At 43.7% G+C, this 22,055-nt stretch overlaps 1 protein-coding gene across 14 annotated transcripts in view; it reads left to right on the top strand.

The window, feature by feature from the left end:
- CHD9 (chromodomain helicase DNA binding protein 9) overlaps positions 1 to 22,055 on the top strand; it is a 312,438-nt gene that overhangs the window by 179,427 nt on the left and 110,956 nt on the right. For all 14 annotated transcript variants that reach the window (XM_075008394.1, XM_075008399.1, XM_075008398.1 and 11 more), the window contains 4 exons: positions 13,431 to 13,641; positions 16,561 to 16,756; positions 18,821 to 18,988; positions 19,997 to 20,176. In XM_075008394.1, coding sequence (XP_074864495.1) covers positions 13,431 to 13,641; positions 16,561 to 16,756; positions 18,821 to 18,988; positions 19,997 to 20,176 — 755 coding nt within the window. The remainder of the gene's footprint in view (positions 1 to 13,430; positions 13,642 to 16,560; positions 16,757 to 18,820; positions 18,989 to 19,996; positions 20,177 to 22,055) is intronic.

Raw genomic sequence — 22,055 nt, 5'->3', positions numbered from 1 at the left:
TGCACAGCTGTTTCTAAGCAAGCATGTTTATTCTTAAGGTAAAAACATTGCAGAGAAAATACATTTTAAAACACATGTAAGCATGCTGATAAGCTTACCAGAGATCACCTCATCTCCAGCAAAGATTCTGACCTTTGGTCTCCTTCGGAGCTTTTCTGAGATTACAACTTTTTTGTTTTTCCTCAGAACAGGGTCACTTGTTATTCTGAGAGTTAATTTTTTAAACAGTTTTTGGGTCTTTGGTATGTCCTCATGTATAATATGGTCAGCAGACAAGTTTCCTTCCTGTAGGTGAAGCTTCAGTGACAGAGTTTTTGCGTAAGCACAGTAGGTGCTTTGCTTACCTCTCCTCCTAGTGATTTCCTGGGAAATCCAGTTAACTGTTCATTTTCTTTTTTGCCCATGGTTGGAAAAGAGTCCATTGATGCACATAGCACTTACCAAGGTTTCCTCTTGTCTCCTAATTGAGTTACATAGACCTGAAGTAACACATAACCATTTTTATTTTTAATACAGTGAATTCCTGAAGTGCATAATTCAGTAGGGTTTCTTCAAGATATTTCAGGAAATTGCTATACCTGTAATACTTGGTAAGAACTGTATTATTTGGTCTTGTGTTTTAGTGCTAACAAAATTAAAAGTAAGACATTATTTAAAGTTGTAGTGTAGCTGCAGGCCTACATGAGGTCTGAATTTTGAACTTCTTGATTTAAACGATATTCATGTAATATTCTGAAAATATTTTCTGAAATGGAGTTTTGATTTGCAAACATTAAGTCTCTAAAATTTAGCCATACTGAAGAAGAATAGAAATTCAGCATCTTTATTTTGAATGGCTCTTGCAAACAAATATGTAATATACTTTAATGTTCATGTGTTTTGTCATTCCTTTAGATTCATTTTTTCCCCTTTACTCGTAAGGAAATATATTCTGTACACTCAAAACCTGTTCCACAATATGTGAAGGAAAATGGTACTAAAATGTTTTTACAGTTCTCAGATGCTGTTTTAGATAACAGAATAAGATGTTTTGGGTTCTTTTTAGTTTGTTACAACATACTTTATAATTCCCGCCCACCTGCTCCGGAAGATATTTCCTGGAATATTGGGTCTAGAAAGCACCTCAAAAGGTCATCTAGTCCAATCCCAAGCACTAATGGCAGGGCTAAGGATTATCCAGATTATCCCTGACAGTGTTTTATCTAACCCACTGTTTAAAAATCTCCGGATATGGACATTCCACAACTTCCCTGGCCAGTTGTTCAAGTGCTTAACCATCCTGAGCATAAACGTCCTGACACAAAGTTTTTTCCTAAAGTCCCACCTAAACTGCCTTTTATGCAATCCTATTCTTAGGTTATTTCCAGACTGCAGGGTTTTGTTGACAATATCTGGGCTGCAGCCCCAGTGCAAGTATGATTTGTGGACAATAAATCAACAGAATGGAGAGGTTTTGTCGACAGCTATAGCCTGTTCACCATGAGGGAGAATGCCTTTCTCTCTGAGATCTCTCAACAGAAGGCATGTGTGGATGTAATGGAGGGTCTTCTGCCAACAGAGGAGGGCTCTGGGATGCCACACAGGCGTCCCAGTGGACACCTTGTTCACAGTAATCAGCGCTGTATGGTTCCTGTTGCCAGGCCCTCTTAAAGCCACAGGGAGGCTAGAGAACCCAGTGGCAGGGAAGCTGGTTTGGGGTGCAGCAGCCTGCCATGCGGCTCCCCACAGCCTCCCTCCAGCAGTTGTGGCTGAGCCACAAACCGCCCGAGACCACCTGTCCCTTCCAGGGAGCAACCGCAGGAGTCCCAGGACCCACCTATGGGGTCAAAGAACTGGGCCCTCTCTTGGTCCAGCCCTGAGATCTAAGCCTTCCTGGAGCTCTGGGCAGAAGAAGAGCTCCTCCAGGAACCCTGGGCCAGGAGATGCAACACGGACATCTGTGGTCAAGGCCCTGGCGATGTGGGCACCTCTTCCACACCCTGGAGCAGGCCTGGGCAAAGGTTAAGGAGCTGCGCCAGAGCTATGTGTGGGCCCGGGATATCATGGCCCACTTGGGGGCAGAACCCCCAACCTCCAGTACTACAGAGGGCTGCACCATATCTTTGCAGCAGGGAGAAACTCACGTCACTGCCCAGCCTGATGCTTGGCTTAGGTCTCAATGCCCCCCTCATCAGCCAAGACGAGGAGGTACCAGAGGAGGAGGGAGAGCCAGGCAAGGGGTAGCTGCAAGAGCTGGAGGAGGCAGGAAGCCTTACCATCATGCTGGAGCCAGTCACAGCCAGCCTCCAGGGCCCCTTTGGGTATTGAGGAGGGTTTCTCAGGTGAGTGCCTTGCTCATCACACACCCAGGACATGGGAAGCAGGCGCAGAGGGCACGGGGTGTGAACGTTGTTCAGCCAGCTTGGATTGAACACCCTGCTGCAGTCTCTGCACATCAAATCATGTGTAGTGTTAGTGTGCATCACATGAACCCAGCAGCCAACCACCAAACATGAGTGGCATTCTGCTGCCAGGCTTGCAGGAGGCCAGATGAGCATCAAGCCCTGGGGGGGAGGGCTGCGCCCTGACAGGCCCTACGAAAGATGGAAGCATCAGCATGAGCCTGGGCACTTGGAGGGATGGCACACACAGCTCATATGTCATGGGCCGTGTGTCTGGCTCCCCTGCCATCCGTGAGGGGACCCCACTGTTTACATGTTATCTGGGGGGCGGGGGCAGGGCAAGAGTGGGCAGCACAGTACCATAGGCACTTTGGGGCCCCTGCACAGCAGGCCCACTGTGCAGACCATATATGGCTTTGCTCTCAGGACATGCCCCTCCCCTGCCCCGAGGGGTGTTGGTCACTGCTCACGGTGGAGGGCATGCCCTCAGGGACTGTGTCTGCATGAAAGACTGACCATCTCTCTCTCCTTGTGTTTCTGTGCAGCTGGACCAGCCCTGACTGAAGGCCGAGCCACACCGCCCTCTCCTCCCACCACCCTTGGAGCTGGAGGAAGTGGGCCTTTGTCCAGGAGGGCATAATGTGCCAGCATGTTGCTGTACTGAGGGAGATACAATGGATGCTGACTTACAAAATCTAGGAGAACATGGAGTGGTGTTCCCAGGCCTTGGGACCAACTAATGTTCCACTTCAAGGCAGTGACAACAGTCTGGTGGGACGTGTTTGCCTACCCACCTGCTGGCACTCCCACTGCTCTCCACCCTCCTATCCTCCTGCAAGGTGCCTTTGACTCCTCACCTGCTCCCCTGGGCAATGGCCATGTCTCACCCCTGCCACTCATTCTCCCCCGCCAATCCAGCCCCTTCCCCAGCCCCCATCATGCATAGTTCCCCATGTTCCCAGCACCCAGCCAACCCTGACAGGGCCCCTGAATGCATGTCAGGAGGGGATCCTGAGGCTGGTACAGCTTGGGGTCCTGTTCCCCCCATATTTTAGCTCTCCACATGTCCGAAGCCACCCCAAGTCCTGAGGCCCTCCACCCCATGTCTCAAGCCCCCCCCAACACCAAGTTTTGAGAACCCCTGCCACTCCCCATTCCCAGCCGCCCTCCCCACACATACATTGTACATAGTTAGATATAATTGTTTTTTGTTGACACATGAATGAGTGGCTTAATTATTAAGGGCTTGGGGAGGGGAAGAGGGATGAAGGGAGGGGTCACGGTGGGGACTGGTTAGGGTTGTAAGCCTGAAGACTCCCAATGGGGGGCCCTGAGGAGGTTTACTCGAGTCCTTGGTAGAAGCTCCCTTTCAGGGTCCCCTGGATCTGCACCCTATCCCAATGGACCTGGCAGATGGCAGTTGTATTAGGCTGCTTGTAGGCTTGCAGCTGGCAGCCTCCCACAACCTCAGGAGGAAGGCTACCCCTTCCCCTCCACGATGTTGCGCAGAATATAACAAGCTGTCACAGCCTCCAGAATGTTGCGCTCCCCCAAGTTAAAGTGGGTCAGCAGGCAGCTGTACTGTGTCTTGAGGCAGCCGAAGGTGCACTCAGCCTGCATTCTGGTGGGGTTCAAGGGCTCATTAAATTGTTCCTTACTGTTCCTTACTGGGGTCCAGCTGGTATATAGTTTCATCAGCTGTGGCATGAGGGGGTAGGCGGCATCTACCATGATGTACACGGGCATCTGCGTGTCCCCAACTGCCAGCTCATGGCAGGGATGAATGTGTCCACCTCCAGGTTCTGGTACAGGCTGGATTTGCAGAACATGTGGGTGTTGTGTGGCCTGCCTGACTACCCAACGTAAATGTCCGGGAACTGTCCATGGTGGTTGACCAGGGTCTACAGCACAATGGAGAAGTAGACCTTCCTGTTGATGAACCTAGCTGTGCAATGTTCTGGGGCGTGAATCAGGATGTGCTTCCCATTGATGGCTCTGACGCAGTTTGGGAACCCCGGCATAGCAAATCCAGACACTGCCTGGTCTGGGTCTCCGAGATGGATGATCCTCTGCAACAGGATCAAGTTGATGGCCCTCATGACTTGCAGAGGGAGGCAAACTTAAACATGACAGGGAACGAGTGAGGAGTACCTGGGCTCTTGGGAGGTACCAGTCCCCTTCCCATTCTGTCCCAAACCTGGGACCCTGTCTCCTTTGTTCCGCTCCATACTAACCCGCTCTAACTGCCAGGCTTCTAATTCAGAAACAGCCAGGCTCCACCCTCTCCTTTGTTCTGTTTTGGGGGGTGGATGAATCAAAGGTTGTTACGTTTTCAGCTAGCTTACAAATAGCCTTACAGACAGCAGGGACTCCATGCCTTAGGTGAACTATTTGGCATATTGAAAACAACATCTCTCTCTCTCTCTTTAAACTCTGTGCCTTCTTGGGGCACGCATCTCCTCAGGCTGGATACCAAAGCTACAGGTGGGTGCAGGGAGGTGGCATTTCATGCTGGATGGTGAGACTATTCAGGGATGAGCAGGCGGACTGCACTCAGTTCCTTTTCAACTGCCTCAGCCGGAGATGGAGTGCTGGCATGTACAATTTGAGCATACTTGTCTTTACTAGTACTTTTGAAAAGGTTAAGAAAAGGTTTTATAGCTATTGTTAATTAAGATAGTTATATTTATTTTGATATACAGTGAGAGGTTTGTTCTACGGTGCTTTTTTCTCCCGTGGATGAGGCTTATTCTTTGCCTAGCAGTGCCTGCCTGGCTCTCCAAGTTTTAAAGATTGCCCCTCCTAACAAAAAGCATTGCTTTGCTCAGGAAAGCTTATGCTCCAAAATATCTGTTAGTCTATATGATTTCTCTAGCCACATGATTTCTCATTTTTGAAAATACATACTAACTTGGCTACCCCTCTAATACTTGTTACCTGCGAATGATGGCCACTCTGTGCACCCCTTGCTTGGAGGTCTCCCATGTCTTGCAGAAATGAAGTCCAGAGCTAGAAATATTAGAGAGATGAAGGTCAGGCTACTGATGATGGAATGTTCTTTCTGATCAGTTTCTCAGTCAGGTCAGGAGACAACCCTGTACATTTGTCTCCAGACACATCCAGTGCCCCTTTTGCCTCTGTGCAGGGTTTCACTAAGACAGGGAAGACTTTGAGGGTTTCCTAAAAGCTGAGTGTACACAGTCATTTTAAGGAGTGTGGTCTGGGGAAGAAACACACACACACGTCCCTGGTGAGGTATGCTCTCAGAAGCCTAAGCCTCTGGATTTAGTACTGTTCAGTACCATTGACTCAAAGGTCTCCACCTCAGTACCAGCCAGGTCATAAAGTCTGGGAGCACAGCAGAGAGAGAGAGTGCTTATAGAGTTTTGGTACCTCCTGCCTATAAAGACTCCAAGCATAGACACCCTGGGCTGGTGCTGTTGATCTCAGTCCAGACATTTGTACCCTAGCCTGAGGCATTCTTGGGACTGAGCAAGCAGTGGTGCCAGATACCATCAATGTCTACTTAAATACACCTCGTCATCGGTACTTTTGACTTCAACAGCTGTGATCTTGGGTATGGCATCAGTATTAATCCTGTCTTTAGTAGCACACAAGTTCAGCTGTACTGGGGACCTCTTAATGGATGAATTGGAGTCTCCACTCCTCATGGGTATGAAGCATCTCTTGGTGCCTAGACCCTAATCTCTGGTCCACCATCCTCAGTACAACAGGGCTCTCCACTCTTTTCTGCAGGTGCCTCTCCTTTGGGTGAAATGTAGGAGATTGAGGGAGACTTTTTCCATCAGTCTCTGTTTCTTTTCAGGGTTCTCCAACATATCCCTTCAGAAACTACTGTCTGAAAGTTATTAGGAAGATTGGACTCATTGTCAAGGGTGGTGGTGGAGCCAACCTTGTGTACCATTCCCACTTCTGTATGGCCCACTCCCATGGCCATACTGGCACCCTGTGCTGTCTATCAACAGTGCTTTGCCAGACTAGCAGTACTGTCTTATAGGAAGGCCAGATTTGTACAACCCCTCTTCTCCCCAACCAACTCATCTACGAGAGGAGATGGTTGAGGAGCAGGAAGCTGGAGTAATTAAGGAGGGCACCCTTCAAGCTCTTATTTAATCCCCACCTCTGGGTGAGGCAAATATATCTCTGCCACTGTCCATGGCTAGTAATTTTCGGCAGTTTCAAGACCTCATAAAGATGGTAACTGACACTGCTCTTGAGGAGATCAAGGATTCACAACACACGCTCTTTGATATCTTGCAGTGAGCAACATCCTCCAGGGTGGTAGTATTCATCAAGGAGGGCTCCTAGATGTGGCTAAGAGGGTGGGGCAGACTCCTGACATCCACATGTTAGCAGGTGGATAAGAGGTATTATGTTCTCCCCAAATATTTGGACCATTTGTTCTCCTACCCACCACCTGTTCGTTTAGTTGTGGATGTGATAATTTTACAGGGTAAGTGGCTGTTCTCTAAGTCTACCCCATATGAGTAGGACTAGAAAAGGCTGGATCTCTTTGGGCAAACAGCCTATTCATCAGCAGTCTTGCAATTCAGGATCATGAATAGCAGGTGGTTATGGTCAAATATAATTTTACAACTAATAACAGATTAATGGCATTTATTGAATATCTGCCACCACATGATAGGGAGCAATTCCACTCCATCTTAGAGGACTTACTGGCCACAACTGCTCTTCAAGCATCCTGAGATGCTTTGGGCATTGCTGCCAGGTCCATCTTTGTGGTGATGGTTAGTGATTCACAGATTACCTGAAGATTTGTATCCTGCTGAGTTTTCTAGTTTCCATAGATCCACAAACTACTCAGAAAGAGAGGAGGAGAGATGCGCAACCCTCTGTGGCTCCCTGTCCTGGGTTTGAATCCTCTTGCTTCTCTGGATTGACAGCTACTCCCATTAGCCCTTCTATCCTCCTTTGGATACTACCTGTTTCCAATACATTTGGAGGCAGATCACTATGATGAAGCGGGTCTTTGCCCATGAAGCTTATGCTCCAAAATATCTGTTAGTCTGTAAGGTGCCACAGGACTTCTTGTTCTCTATGTACAAGTAGATCATTGAATTCATAACATTAGGCTACATATCTGTTTTCAGTTACTCCCTCTCTTTTTTCCATCCCTCTTGATGGACTCCTCTCTAACTTTTATTGAGGCTATTCCAGTTTTTTTTTTTTTTCAGTTAGGACCTTATAAGGGCAAAGGATTGCCTGTTTCCTTGTGCCAAAGAAGGACAAAGGGTAAGACTGATTTTTACATCCAAGACTTCTGAACATGCTTTTAAAGGTTGAAAAGTTCAGAATGACAACTCTGGCAGCTGTAATTCTTTCACTAGAGGAAGATTTGTTCTTGGTTCTCAGCCTCCCTAATGCTTATTTCCATATAGAGACTTATTTATCAAACAGACAATACCTGCCTCAGGGTGTGGCTCCTGAATGATTCTTGGGATTAGAATGAAAATAAGGTGGGTGTAATTGAATAATAGAAAGAGATAAACATGCACTATTTACCTGCAGAAATGGAAGAGATCGTTGCATTGGTGGTGGTATAGCATGAATGCCACTTTGAGTCACCCTGGATTGTATATTGGATTTAAAGAAACTAGGTTCATAAATTTAGTGTGATCCATTTGGTCACAATATCAGCCTTTTATTCTCCAGAAGAAGGATTCTCTGTGTTTTGCTTTTCCAGTTTTGTGTGGGTTTGTTTAGAGGAAAGTTTTGTCTGCAAAGTAGAAGCTCTGCCTTAACCTGGGACCCTAACCTTGTAGTCAGTGACATTGTAGAACTTCCATTTGAACCCGTGGCAACCAGTCCTCTGTTGCATTTATCTATGAAGACCGCTTTTTTATTAGCAATCATGTAGGCTGTTGGGTCAGGGAGATGGGAGCCTTGATGTCAGATCCCTTCCCATTTCATAGTGTTCTTCAAGCACTGGGTCTTTTAATGTCCATCTGCTAAATTTTTCCCTAAGATTCTGTCAGATTTTCACCTTAATCTGTCCATTTACCAGTGTTTTTTTGCAAAGCTGACACAATTTTCTACAGGAATTCTGTTTACATGCTCTGTGTATTAGAAGGGCATTGGCTTCTTGGCTTCTACTTAGATAGGATGAAGAAAGTTAGGAAGTAACTTAGGTTCTTCATTTTCTTCACAAATACATCTGTGGAGTCCTTGATCTCTGTTTGCAGGCTAACTGGATGTGCTGTAGCTTGTTGCAATGCTGTAGGTACTCTCTTCCCCCAGGGTCCCCTGATATTAGCACATTCAGTCAAATCATAAACAAGGTCTACAACATTACTAAATAATGTACTAGGAGCTAAAATATATAGAGCCGCTGCATGGGTTTCAGTACATATGTTTTGAAAACGTTATACCCTGATCCATTCTGTCAGCTCTGATTTATCGCTTTCTGTAGTACTGACTTAAGTTCTGGACTGTTCTGAAGCAGCTTCTTCTATCTAGGAATATTGCTTGAAGTCACCTGTGATGGAGCTCTCATAGGAACGCTGCTCAAAGAAGAAGAGGTTACTCACTTTGTGTACTAATTGTGGTTCTTCAAGATGTCTACCTATGGGAGATCCACTGCCTGCCCTCTGTCCTCTCTGCTTTGGACTGTTGCTGAAGAGTAGCTTGGGTTGAGAAAGAATTGAGGGTGGTATACCTACATGCTTTATAGCCTTGGTATCTCGCAAGCGGTGGCACAAGGAACATTCGTGGTCTGAATGGATGCAGCTAGCAGAAAATCTCCAGTCAAAGGTTTGAGTGGTACACATCTTAAAGAACCTCAGTTACTTCACAAAGTGAGTAATCTCTTCTTTTCCATGCTCTTCTAGTTTCTAAAAAACAAATTTTTCAGCTACCAGTGTCTTTGTCTCAATTAGTATTGCAGTTGTATTGTGTATGAATGTTGTACAGGGGGTCCTCTTTATACGTGGCCTCAATGTACGTAGTTTCACACTTACATTGTGGACATACTGTGGCCAAAGATGTAAAAATTCCCCATTCTTACGTCATCCTTCCTCAGGGGAGATGGGGGAACATGGCCGGCTGCCCCGTCCCTGCTGCTTCCTTGGGTCTCAGGGAAGCGCTGCGGCTGCTGTGTCCCTGCCTCTGAGGCTTGGGGGAGAAGCACCTCAGCTGCTGTGTCCCTGCTGCTGAGGCTCGGGGAAGGCCGGGGAGAAGCACCTCAGCTGCTGTGTCCCTGCTGCTGAGGCTCGGGGAAGGCCGGGGAGAAGCACCTCAGCTGCCGTGTCTCTGCCACGAGGCTCAGAGAAGGCAGGGGAAAAGCGCTGTGGCTGCCATGTCCCTGCTTTTTCTTGGGGTTCCTGGGAGCTCTGGGGGCTGCTGTGGCTAGGGGAGAGTCGGGGAGAAGAGCCATGGTTGCCTCATCCCTGCTGCTTCCTTGGGGTTCCTCGAAGTGCTGAGGGTACTGCAGCTTGGGGCAGGTGGGCGGCTGCCGCCAGCTTCCAGCTCTGCTCACCACTTCACTGCACTGGGAGCCATTGGTGCTCCGGCTGGCGCCCAGCAAGGCCGACAAGCTGCCTGGTGAGCCTGGAGGGGAACCCCAGGGGCACCCTGCAGAGTAGCAGTTCACCGGGAATGTGGGAGGTCTGTGTTCCCCTGTATATACATGTATGCTTATGGGGGAAAATTCCCCTTTATACATCATTCTGCTTTGCATTGCAAATTCATGGTCCCTAACCATGACATATAAAGGGGGACCCCTTGTAGCTATAAATCTGTAGTGTGAAAATTTAGTTTTCTTTTAATACAATGTTTTTGAAATCTTTGTAAATTATTTCCAGTGGGTATAGTCAAATTTCATATGGTATAAGGCCTGCTGGTCCTTAAATCTCGTCTCTGAAACAGGATGTCCAAATATTATTTTTTGTTATAACTAATTTGAAAAATGAATTACTCCTTTTGGACCAGGTTTAACTTAGGTGAACTCCATAGCCATTGATGGAATTATATAAAATACAAATTTGCCTTGAAGGATTTAGTGCCAAAGATAAATGAATAAGTGTGATCGTGCTCTGTCACTTTAAGTTATAGTTGTTCCTTTGTGAATTTGGATGGAATGCCCTTGTGACCCTTTACTCAGCTTGGACAGCCCATCCTTGGCTACCTATGGGTGTCTGTGCTTCCAGAATTTCTGTATCACCCACTTCTCTTGACCTCAAATATGCTTGTGAAACTGCAGTCCTCAGCATGCCTCCAGCAACAGGGATTTCATTGACAGCCTTACGCAGGACCATTTCTAGGGAGTTCTCCCTAAGCTGGGTAAGGGAGCTTTTCTTGTCCGTTTGTGCTACCACATCAACAAGTGGGGGAAGGAGGAATTCCTATGAAGATTTCTATTTAAGCTATTTCCTGTGGATAATATTCTGTCTTCACACATTAACAGGCTACAGCTGTAATTAATTTTTGTTCTTAACAGTGGCATGGTGACAGGGCACAGAACTTGTCTCAGTGAACAGTGAAACAGGGAGAACAAAAAAGCAGTCCCGTAGTACTTCAAAGACTAACAAAATAATTTATTACATGATGAGTTTTCATGGGGCAGACCCATTTATTCAGATCTGGAAAATTCTCGTAAATGAAAACTATGAGGAAGAGAATTTAAGAGAAAAATAGAAGAAAATTAAATAAAAACTGACGAATCAGCTACATAGAACAGAAGGGAAGAGGGGGGAAGAAAATTTTTTATTGCAAAACAAAAAGCAGTCAAGTAGCACTTTAAAGACTAGCAAAATAATTTCTTAGGTGAGCTTTTGTGGGACAGGCTCACTTCTTCAGACCATAGCCATACCAGAACAAAAACAGTAAGCAAGAAGGACAAATCAGAAAAAAATGATCAAGGTGAGCAAATCAGAGTGGAGGGGAGGTTGGGGGAAGGTCAAGAATTAAATTAAGCCAAAATTAATCTAATTCTTGAGCTTCCCCCCACCACCCCTCCACTCTCTGATTTGCTCACCTGATCATTTTTTTCTGATTTGTCCTCCTTGATTACTGTTTTTGTTTCTCTGTGCCTTAAATATTGAGTCTGTTCTGGTATGGCTATGGTTTGAAGAAGTGGGTCTATCCCACAAAAGCTCACCTAAGATATTATTTTGTGAGTCTTTAAAGTGCTACTTGACTGCTTTTTGTTTTGATAGTATATAGACTAGCACGGCTCCCTCTCTGTTACTGTTTTTTGCAAGTGTCTGTTAAGTGGGCTGCCTGAGGTGACTGAATATCAGAGATAGGGCAGCTGTTCTTGTAATGCATAAGGTAACTGATATCTTTGCTGAGGCTGAAGTGTAAAATATCGAACTTCAATTCAGATGTCTTCCTTTGTAATCTGGTGTTTGTCTTTTTGTTTTAGAATGCAGGCTTTCAAGTCTTGAATGCTATGGGGTGCTCGGTTGAAATGCTCACTGCCAGGTTTACACATATTCAGATTCCTAATGTCTGTTTTGTGTATTTTCATTCTTAGGCAAAATGATTGTCCCGTTTGTCCAATGTACATAGCAGAGGGACATTGCTGGTACACAATGGCATATATTACATTGGTGGAAGTACAGGAATATGAGCCCCTGATTATATAATTGATGTGGTTAGGTCCAGTGATATGGTCTCCAGTGTAAATGTGTGGACAGAGCTGGCAATGGGGTTTGTTGCAGGGAAAAGTTGCAGGATTAATATTTCTGTGGTGTAGCTTGTGGTTGCTAGTGAGAATTTTCCTGAGGTTAGGTGGTTGTATGTAGGAAAGGACAGGTCTCTCACTCAGGGCGTGTGAAGTATATTATTGTGTTCCAGTATAGATTTTAGATTGCTGATAATGGGCTGGAGGGGGTTGAGTTGGGGGCTGTAGGTGAGAAGTTGTGTTCTGTTGTTAACCTTCTTGGGCCTATCTAGAAGTAGCTGATTTCTGAGTATTTGTCTGGCCCTGTCAATCTATTATTTTACTTCTCCTGGTGGGTAATTAAGTTTTAAGAATGCCTGGTAGAGATCTTAAATAGTAACATAGAGGTAGCCATGTTAGTCTTTATTCTAACAAAACAGCAGTAATGTAGCACTTTAGAGACTAACAGAATGATTTATTCGGTTATGAGCTTTTGTGGGACAGACCCACTTCATCAGATCAATAGCAAATCAAATACATAGGACTGAAGGAGGGGATTTGTCAGTTTTTATTTCAATTTTTTTGGACCTCTGTACTTACAGATGTCAGTCTGTACTTGAAATGCTATTGATCTGATGAAGTGGGTCTGTCCCATGGAAGCTCATCACTGATTAAACCATTCTGTTAGTCTTTAAAGTGCTACATTACTGCTGTTTTGTTTTGGTAGAGATCTTGAAATTTTGGTCTGTGTCAGTAGGATTGGAGCAGATATAGTTGTATCTTAAGGGCTTGACTATAAATGATGGATTGTGTGATATGTTCTGGATGGAAGCTGGAGGCGTGTAGGTAAGAGTAGCGATCAGTGGGTTTCCAATAGAGAGTGGTATTGATTTTGCCATTAGTGGTTTGTACTGTGGTGTCCATGGCAAGGATCTCTCTTGTGGAGTGTTCAAAGCTAAGGTTAATGGTGGGGTTGAGGTTGTTGAAATCTCTGGAATTCTTCAAGAATCTCTTTAACCCGGGGTCTAAATGATAAAGATGTCATTGATATAGCATAAGTAAAGGAGGGCAATAGGGAAACGTAAGTCAGCAATAAAAATGTTAGCATACTGTGTGGCCATGTGGGTTCCCATAGCAGTGCCACTGATCTGGAGGTATAAATTGTCCCCAAGTCAGAAATAGTTGTGGGTGAAGGCAAAATGATATAGCTCAGCCACCAGATTTGCTATGGTAACATCTGGGATATTGTTCCTAATCGCTTGCAGTCCATTTTCATGTGGAATATTGTAATAGTGAAATGGGGTGCAGTAATCAAACTGTGTAATCATTAACTTATAGTGTGGATAAAAAAAAACAAGCAGCAACCATTTCTTTTGAGATTACTCTGCATATTTATTATTTGATAGGTGCTGAAGAGAAAATCCTTGGGGAGTTTAGGGAAACGCATTCCCCAACTGCTCCTGATTTCCACCTACAAGCAATGATCCAGTCGGCTGGGAAATTGGTCCTCATTGATAAACTTCTTCCTAAAATGAAAGCAGGAGGCCATAAGGTGCTTATTTTCTCTCAAATGGTGCGCTGTCTCGACATCCTGGAGGACTACCTTATACATAAAAGGTAGAACACTACATATTTCATAAACTGTGTGTGCTATTGTTAATAGTGATATTATTTTGATTAGTATCCAGGAAAAAATTATTGCAATCTACTAAAATTTTGTATGCAAAAATATAGGGGAAAGATTTTGCATTTCATATATTTAATAACCTTTGTTATGCCATTTTTATTGAGGACCGTAGTTATATTTTTTCCCCGTGCTTGCTGTACTGATTAGCAAATACTGAATTCCTAATAATGCGTATCTTTCATTGTATCTTGATTTCAGTTCACCAAACGAGTTTTAACTTTGATATTGTTTAAAACCCTGTTTCTTATTCTGAAAGCAGGTAATACATTAGTGCAGCAACTGAACATGCAGAGTATTCTTTTGAAAAGTCACAGAAGTTTGAATTTGTTTGGCTTTGCTCTTTGTTTAGAATTGTCAGTTAATACATGACAGAATGCATGACACCTGGAGCATGGCTGATTGACAGAATGTCTGTTGATTATCTGCTATGCTGTTTTATGGCTGATCACAAGGAAAAAAAATGCTTTTGAAACTTCCTGTTGATAATTAAATACAAATTTTGCAGCTTATTCCGCTGATCACATGCAGAGAAATGTTTATATGGTTTAAGGTGTGGTGCCTCTTTATAGATTTTTTTTGGAGGGGCGGGGGTCAGGGCAGGAGGTGTGGGGGCCCTCTTGTAATTTTATTCTTGTTTCAGTTTGTTTGGTCTTGAGAGAAGATGAGAACAATATTACAAGTTTACAACTTAATCAAAGATGATTATATTGCAGTTCAGCTTATGTTTAACACCTTGCAGAAAATAGTAATCTAATCAAGTATAAACTAGGCTAAAATGTAAACAAAGACTAACTTATTTTAGAAGAAATATTTGCTCACAGTCCAATTATTTTTCAAGAGACAGTTATCTATATTTTGCTTTATATTCAGTTCTGAACCACATATGTGATGGAACATTTTAGCATGTGTGGCAGGGTCAGTCTCATTCCTGGGTCTCAGGTCCTCCGTTCAGTCCACTGGCCCCACCATATGAATCCCGTTACCCTTGCTTGTGGCAGGGGACAGTCTGGGGGGGGAACCTGGTCCCCACCCACTCATTCCGGGTTCCGGCCCAGGGACCCTGGATGGCCACTTCTGGTGAGGGGTGACTCCCTTCACCCTTGCCCCTGCAGCTCCTGTCCTTGGGCCACTTCCCCAGAAGATTCCTCTGGTACCACCTCCTACTAGTGGTAGCCATGGCAGCAAGTCCCCTCCTTTGTTTGGCTCCTCTGGCTGACTAGTTCCTCACAGTCTCTGGTTGAGCTGCAGGCCTCCCCCCAGGATTGGGGCAGTCCAGCCCCCCGGGTTGCTGAGGCTCCTCTCCTCTTTTGTGGTCTGTGGTGTTTCTCAAAGTCTCCTTCCCTCTCTTTGCTTGCCTTCCAAACTCCCCTTGCCCTGCATGGAGAAGGGCTTATAAAGGTAGCCCTGAGTGGGATCAGCTGGCCCTAATTGATTTAGGGCAGCCTACTTCTCAGCTGCTCCCACTTTAATTGTCAGCTCTGTCTCTGCCCTGTTTTTACTCCTGCCTCTCCTCTCCTGGCCACACCCTGCCACACTTTACACTACAAAACCAAAGTGTTATAATTTGCTTTGACTTTGGGAGCCTTGTTCAAGGGCATAGCCACAGGAGGGCCATGGCCCTCCCACTGCCTGTCCCAGATCTGCTTTTGCCACAGTGCTTATCCTGCTCCACCCATCTGGTGCGCCAACCACAGAGCTGAATCGGAGGGGGGTAGCCCTGCTGTGCCCAGCACTCCTAGTGGGGACTGGGATTGAGGAATAAGGGTTTTGCAAGCCTCTGACCCCACTTCTCAGCGGCAGTGTTGGGACAGGCAGAGTGTCCATTTCTTCAGCCTCCCTCATTTCCCTTGCCAGGCATTTATTTCTCTATGTGCACACTCCAGGGGAGCCTGGAGAGGGATAGAGAGGTGACCCTGATGGCTCCTACCCCTGTCCACATGTCATTGTCTGCCCACCCTACACTGGGGCCCACCTAGCTCTCCATCTGCCTACACCACTGGTCTTGATAGTGAAAAATCACCCATATGAGAAATAATACTGAGTTCTGGAAATGTGGGGGTGCTGCTCTGTTGTCCGCTCTCTATAATTGTATCATAGGAATTGTGTTTTTAGGATGCTGCAGGTCTGATTCAGCATACGTTTTAGTACAGAGGGAGTTCTTCCTATTGTGGTCAAATTGTCAGAGACCAGATTTTTTTTTTTGTTTTTGTTTTTGTTTTGTTTTCTTTTTCACCTTCCTGGTGGCATCATTGTTGTACAGTTCAGTTAAACAGGCTTATGATTTAGAAGTGAATATAAGTCATTTGTTGGCGCATCTAATTTGTTGCAGCTTGTGACCAGAATCAGTATGAGTAAAGGCCAAATGGCTAGCTCTCAAAGCTAAAGGAGACGTGGAATTTTGTTAGTGGATCTCATGCCAATGGGTGACGGGAGGATCTGAAAGCTTTGCAGATCAAGATTCCACTTTTGCTACCCTTTCTGGGAGTATGAGAGATGGTTCAGAAGGGTGGGCTGAGTTACAGGTTATGTGGTGGGAGCCCTGAAGTCGCCTTATTGGATCCAATTGAATGTCTCATAAATGCAAGTCAGGACTGCTAGCACACATCCCCAGTGTTAAGGTAAGAAAGTTGTAGCTAGATATCTAAATCTCATCCCTGTGTCTTATCTTCATTCACCTTTGAGTCCAGATCAGTACTATTCATGAGAGGTAAGTAGAAACCAAAGGTAACTTGTTTACATTATAAATAACAAATGGGCAACTGTGCTTTTGTACTTACTGTTTTTCTAAATAAAAACCCTCTGTAATGGGTTTCTTAGTGTTTACTTGTGGTTCCTTTTTCATTTTCTAGGTACTTATATGAAAGAATTGATGGGCGAGTGAGAGGAAACCTGAGGCAAGCTGCTATTGATCGATTTAGCAAAAGAGACTCTGATCGGTTTGTGTTTCTTCTGTGTACCAGAGCTGGTGGATTGGGGATTAATTTGACTGCAGCTGATACATGTATAATTTTTGATTCTGATTGGAATCCTCAGAATGATCTCCAGGTATATTAATTGTAGTTACAACTGGAGCTTAGAAAGGCAGTTATATTTAGTGTAAATTTCATAATTTCAATACATGTGGTTCTAAAATGTGCTGTCCTTACTTTTGAACTTAGATTGTTGTAACTTGTTTACTTTTTGATGAAATTTTCACAGAGGAAAAATACGTTAGAAAGCATTTATCAGCAAAGAAATATACCATGCTGTATACTTCAGTAATGAAGTGTATAAATAACAGAACTTTATTGTGATAGGATTGCAGTATACAAGTAGAAGATTAACTGTATTTGGCTGGGCTCTTTGATAATCACAGCTATGTTTTTTCATCCACATTTCCGTAATGGTATGAAAGTACAAGTACAGTAGTCCGAGTTATGTGAGGGTTGCACTCCCACACGCCCTAGCATAATTCAAATTTTGTGTAAGTCAGGGGGTGGCTTTTTCCCCAGCGGAACACACGTTCTGCAGCCAGGGAAGCAGCAGGAGCACCTGGGGCTCCTTTTCAAAAGTAAGTTGGGGTGGGGGTGAGGGCTGTTGGGGAGGGCTAAGCCTGCTGGTGAGTTGGGGCCATGAGAGGGGGTGGGGGGCTAAGCCTGGGGTGTGTTAGGGCTCCTGAGGAGCCTGCGGAGTGGAGTAGAGCTGGAGCCACATGCGGGGGGAGGTGGGGTGGGATTTGAATCGGGGTGGGGGTAGTAAGGTTGGCTGCAGGGGCTTTGAGCCAGGCTGCACCAGGGAGGGAGGGGAGGGGGTTGAGCTGGGGTCGGGGGGAGCAGGATTTTGGGTTGCGCTTAACTCACATTTTAAGGATTTAGTTTACAAATGAAAATTTTGTAAAGCTTCCTCCTTTAATTTTTCCTGTTTCTCCCACAAAAAGGGTAAAAATGAACATCTGTATTCATTTGAAAGTTATGTCTTAAACTGAATAAATTTGCAATATATAATGCGTAACACAGGTAAACTATGAGTGAGACTATAAAACTCAAGGTTTTGAGAATGTCACAGAAGACAATGAGGACAGATTTTATTCTTTCATATACTGATTTAGTTGAATGAACGTTAGTGAAGCTGCTCTGGATTTATAAAAGGAGAACTAGAGAAGATTCTGTGCTCACGCTAAGGTTCAGTTACTTCAGTGAAAGAGTAAATGGAAATGGCTTTCAGCAACTCTACCAAAAATCATAGTGGAAATCTAGTGGGTATTCATGATCACTTGAGAAAAATTCCTTAGTGTAAGTTATAGAAAAAAGCTAACTATGTATGTGAAGTATTATTGAGGTGAGGAAGTAGGATACCATCATGGAATTATTACAAGTATTGAAACTGAGAATGGTGAAGAAAGTGTCTCCTTAGTTACATGGTGCTCTCTAGATTATGGCTGAGATTTGGCATGTATTTCCGGGTGTACTGTGTGCATATCATAAAGAATAATTGAAGATTGCATCAAGAGGACTAGTTAGTATATAGAAGGGATTGTAGGAAATGCATAGAGAGATTTGAAATAATAAAATATGTTCAAATTCAGAAACCTGAGATTATTCATTAAGGACATGGGGGGAGAAGGATGACTTTGTTTTAAAAATAGATAAAGGAATAATGCAAAGATGCAGAGATTTCTAATCACTTACAAAAACTAGAAGTAATTTATTAAAATTGAAACTAGAAACATTTAGCTTAAAGTGGCACAAAAACGTTTCAGTTGTAAGATCACCTAGAGAATGGATCAAATTTAACTAAAATGAATTAAAATCAAAATCACAGAAATCCTCAAGTAACTTTTTGTCTAGCATATGACTAGACTGTTGTGGATATATCAGTATTGTGAAAAAATACGTATAGTTAGGATTAATTTATGAGATAAATACGATACAATTTAGACAACTTTACTTGCGTTCTGCCTACTAATCTGTCTTTTCAAGGCTACTTCTAACTTTTCAAACCTCTTTATTTTTACAGCTCCCACTTAAAAACATTGACTTGTTAGATTAACAAACAGGAGATTTCTGAGAAATGGGAGTATATCTTACTTCTCAGATGTAACCTAATGTTGTTTTTGTTCCTCTTTCAAAGGCGCAAGCCCGTTGTCACAGAATTGGTCAGAACAAAGCAGTTAAGGTCTACAGACTGATAACCCGAAACTCTTATGAGAGAGAGATGTTTGACAGAGCAAGTCTGAAATTGGGTCTGGATAAAGCTGTTTTACAGAGCATGAGTGGAAGAGAAAATAGTGTTGGTGGTGTATGTAGATTTTATTTGTTTGCTCTTGGTCAGAATTTTTAAAGATACTTTTGTAATTGCAAGGAACAACTTAATTAATTTTAACTCTTTCCTTAAGTTATTTTTAATTGTGTAGATAGCTATGTGATGCTTCTTAATGAAGGTGAAGATGAATATGTGGAAATATGTTCAAACGCTTAGCATAAATTTGCTCTGAACTCTTGTGCAGGCATACGTCATCTTTCCTTTTTAATCTTTGGGATAGATCATTTCCTTGATGATGTATCTGAAAGTATAAATATTTGGCTTGCCATATTTTTTAAATATATAGTCGTTGTTTCATTTTATTTGTACGGATTATGCCAAACCATGAAGGTTGAACCTTTCTAGTCCAGTACTCTGATTTGCCAACATCCATGGTGTGGAATGATTTTAGTTAACCAAATGTCCATATATGGGTCTGACCAAGTTGTTCTCTGCCCCATAAATTCTGTTTACAGTTACCAGTCCTGGTTCTCAGTGTTATTTGATGTCATTTAGCTGTACTTTACCCCTAAGTGTCTTGTAGGAGGCCAGTAAGCAGTGAAGTGTTGGTAATGCTGCTGGGCAATATTGACTTCTTATGGCTTGGCAAAATCTCTGGTTCCTCACCAGCCAGGTCCCGAAGGTACTAAATTAGAGAGGTTCAGTCTGTAGAATCATTAAAATATTATGCTTCTACGTCAGGGGTCAGCAAACTTTCTGAGGTGGAGTGCCAAAATTTGACCTTTTGACCTCTATGTATGGTCTGAGTGCTGGTGATACTTTTTAAGATCACTAATAGGAGCTTCATGAATCAATAAATTGATAGGCAGAGCTTTACCGTTTAGGTTGTGGTTGGTAGTATTAGCTGCTCTTTTGTTAAGCCACAGCTGGCATGGATTTGAGCAAGCTTCCAGTTGCATTGGGGAAAAGGGGTAGGGCTTTTGTGAATTTTTCATTAGTGTTTTCAACAAATTAAAATAAAAACACCTTCATTTATTTGTACAGATCCAACAGCTTTCCAAAAAAGAAATAGAAGATCTGCTTCGTAGAGGTGCCTATGGTGCTATTATGGATGAAGAGGATGAGGGCTCTAAATTCTGTGAGGAAGACATAGACCAAATCTTGCAGCGCCGTACAAAAACTATCACAATTGAATCAGAAGGAAGAGGTTCAACATTTGCCAAGGTATCATAGAAGCAAATTGTTTTCCATTTCATGCTACTCTGCCTTTTATATAAGAGATCTCTTATTGTTTCTTCGATTAAGAATGTGAAATTCGCAGAACTTTGCATTAATGAAGAATTTCTTGGGACTGTTTTTTTAACAGAGGCCCATATTGCAGCTGTTCTTTTGCACTTCCGTATGCTTTGCCTTTTATATATGTACCCCAAGGGAGAGTTTTCATGCTTCTCTCACGAGATAAAAACATATACAGATAAGTGCGTATAGAAAAAATTCTGATTGGCATGGTATACATGGAGCAAATTGTGTGCTCAAATGTATGTGACAAAGTGGTGGAAAAACAATAGGTATGTACTTCTGGTGTTACTTAAAAAATCAGGACCAGTATTTTTTGTTATAGAAGACATATAGATACTGAGAATGTTTGTTTTACTTTCCTTTATTCATACACTAAGCACATAAACTAAGACATTGTCATTGCAAGCATAAAGCACATATAAGCAAGAGGAAGGATAGTTTTATAGGAGAGGAAGTGAAGAGCTATAAAAGTCAGAAAAGAAAATGAGACTGTGGGAGAAGGATAGAATTGAGAATACTTCCGTACTAATTTCTTATTGGTACTTAGAGACTGCTTTTACATTTGAGATAGAAAGAAGAATATATGCTGCATTTGGTTATTGGCAAAGGCCATGCTTGAGCTGTTTTATTGCTACTTCTAAAAGTGTTTATCTAAACTACTTTGTTAAAATGCTGTAAAATTATTTTCAAGAGAAACGTGTTTGATTGCAGGAATGAATGTAAATTATGTGAATTTTGTGAAGTTGTAAAATTTGTCAAACTTGGTAGGGCCATTAATATCTAACACTCACTACAGCAGACAGAAGTGGCCGAAATAAAAAAAATGAAAAAGAGGGAGCAGGACAGAAAAACAACTTTGTCTCTCAATATAAACTTGCAGTTATATCTGTTGACTGAAGGTCCATTTAATTATTGTGGAGTTAGGTTTCTCTTGTGAAAGCTAGTCTTAGGAGAGAAGACTCAAGAGGCTTATCTTCTTTAGGAGAATAACCAAATAAGTATTTTTTCTTCTTCGAGTGATCCCCGTGGGTGCTCCACAGTAGGTGTCAGGCTCGCCCCGGCGCCGCAGATTGGAAACTTCTAGCAGTGTCTGTCGGGTCGCGCATGCGGCCACTCCCTCGCGCGCTCTCAGTCATGTGCACGACCCGGTCCCCGCCAGTTCCTTCTCAACTGCCAGAGGCTGCAGACGGAATTCGCTCTGGCTCCAACGCCTGAGACAAAAAAAAAACCTGTTAATAGTTATTAGTTGTTACTTGTTAGTTGTTTTATGACTGTTGAAACTGTTTAGTGCGATATACAATTTAAAAAAAAAAAAAGAAGAAGAGAGGAACGAAGGGGAGAAGAGCGGACAGAGGCGGCTGCCTTAGGCGGTCCGCTACCCCTGAAGGCTGTGAACGTTATCTGGCTACAGACTTCATTAGCCGTTAAGTACCCTATTAACATTTGAAGACTTACAAGCCTTGGCAGAGATGTCTTCGCAGAGCTTTAAGGAGTGTGAGTCATGCCGCAAGACCATGCCTGCCTCAGATGGGCATAGCGAGTGCATTCTTGGGGAGACCCACGTTACTCGGAAATGAGACTAAAAATGATCTTATTTGTTAAGGCCCTCCAACCTGAACCACCGGAGAAGCCCCAGAAAGAGGGGCCCTCAGGGTCGCACATGAGGAAGGCAGTTTTCCCTAACCACCTCTGTGCAAAAGAAAAGGAAGCTCTCCCCAGCTCGATCCTTGCCAGTAACACCAGCGAGCAGGACGAGCGGAACACAGGGCCCTGACCCACTGGCTGCTCATAGCGGGGATGCAAC

This window comes from Carettochelys insculpta, chromosome 14 (assembly GCF_033958435.1).
Source record: "Carettochelys insculpta isolate YL-2023 chromosome 14, ASM3395843v1, whole genome shotgun sequence".
Lineage (NCBI taxonomy): Eukaryota > Metazoa > Chordata > Testudines > Carettochelyidae > Carettochelys > Carettochelys insculpta.
This window is presented reverse-complemented; position numbering and strand designations above follow the sequence as displayed.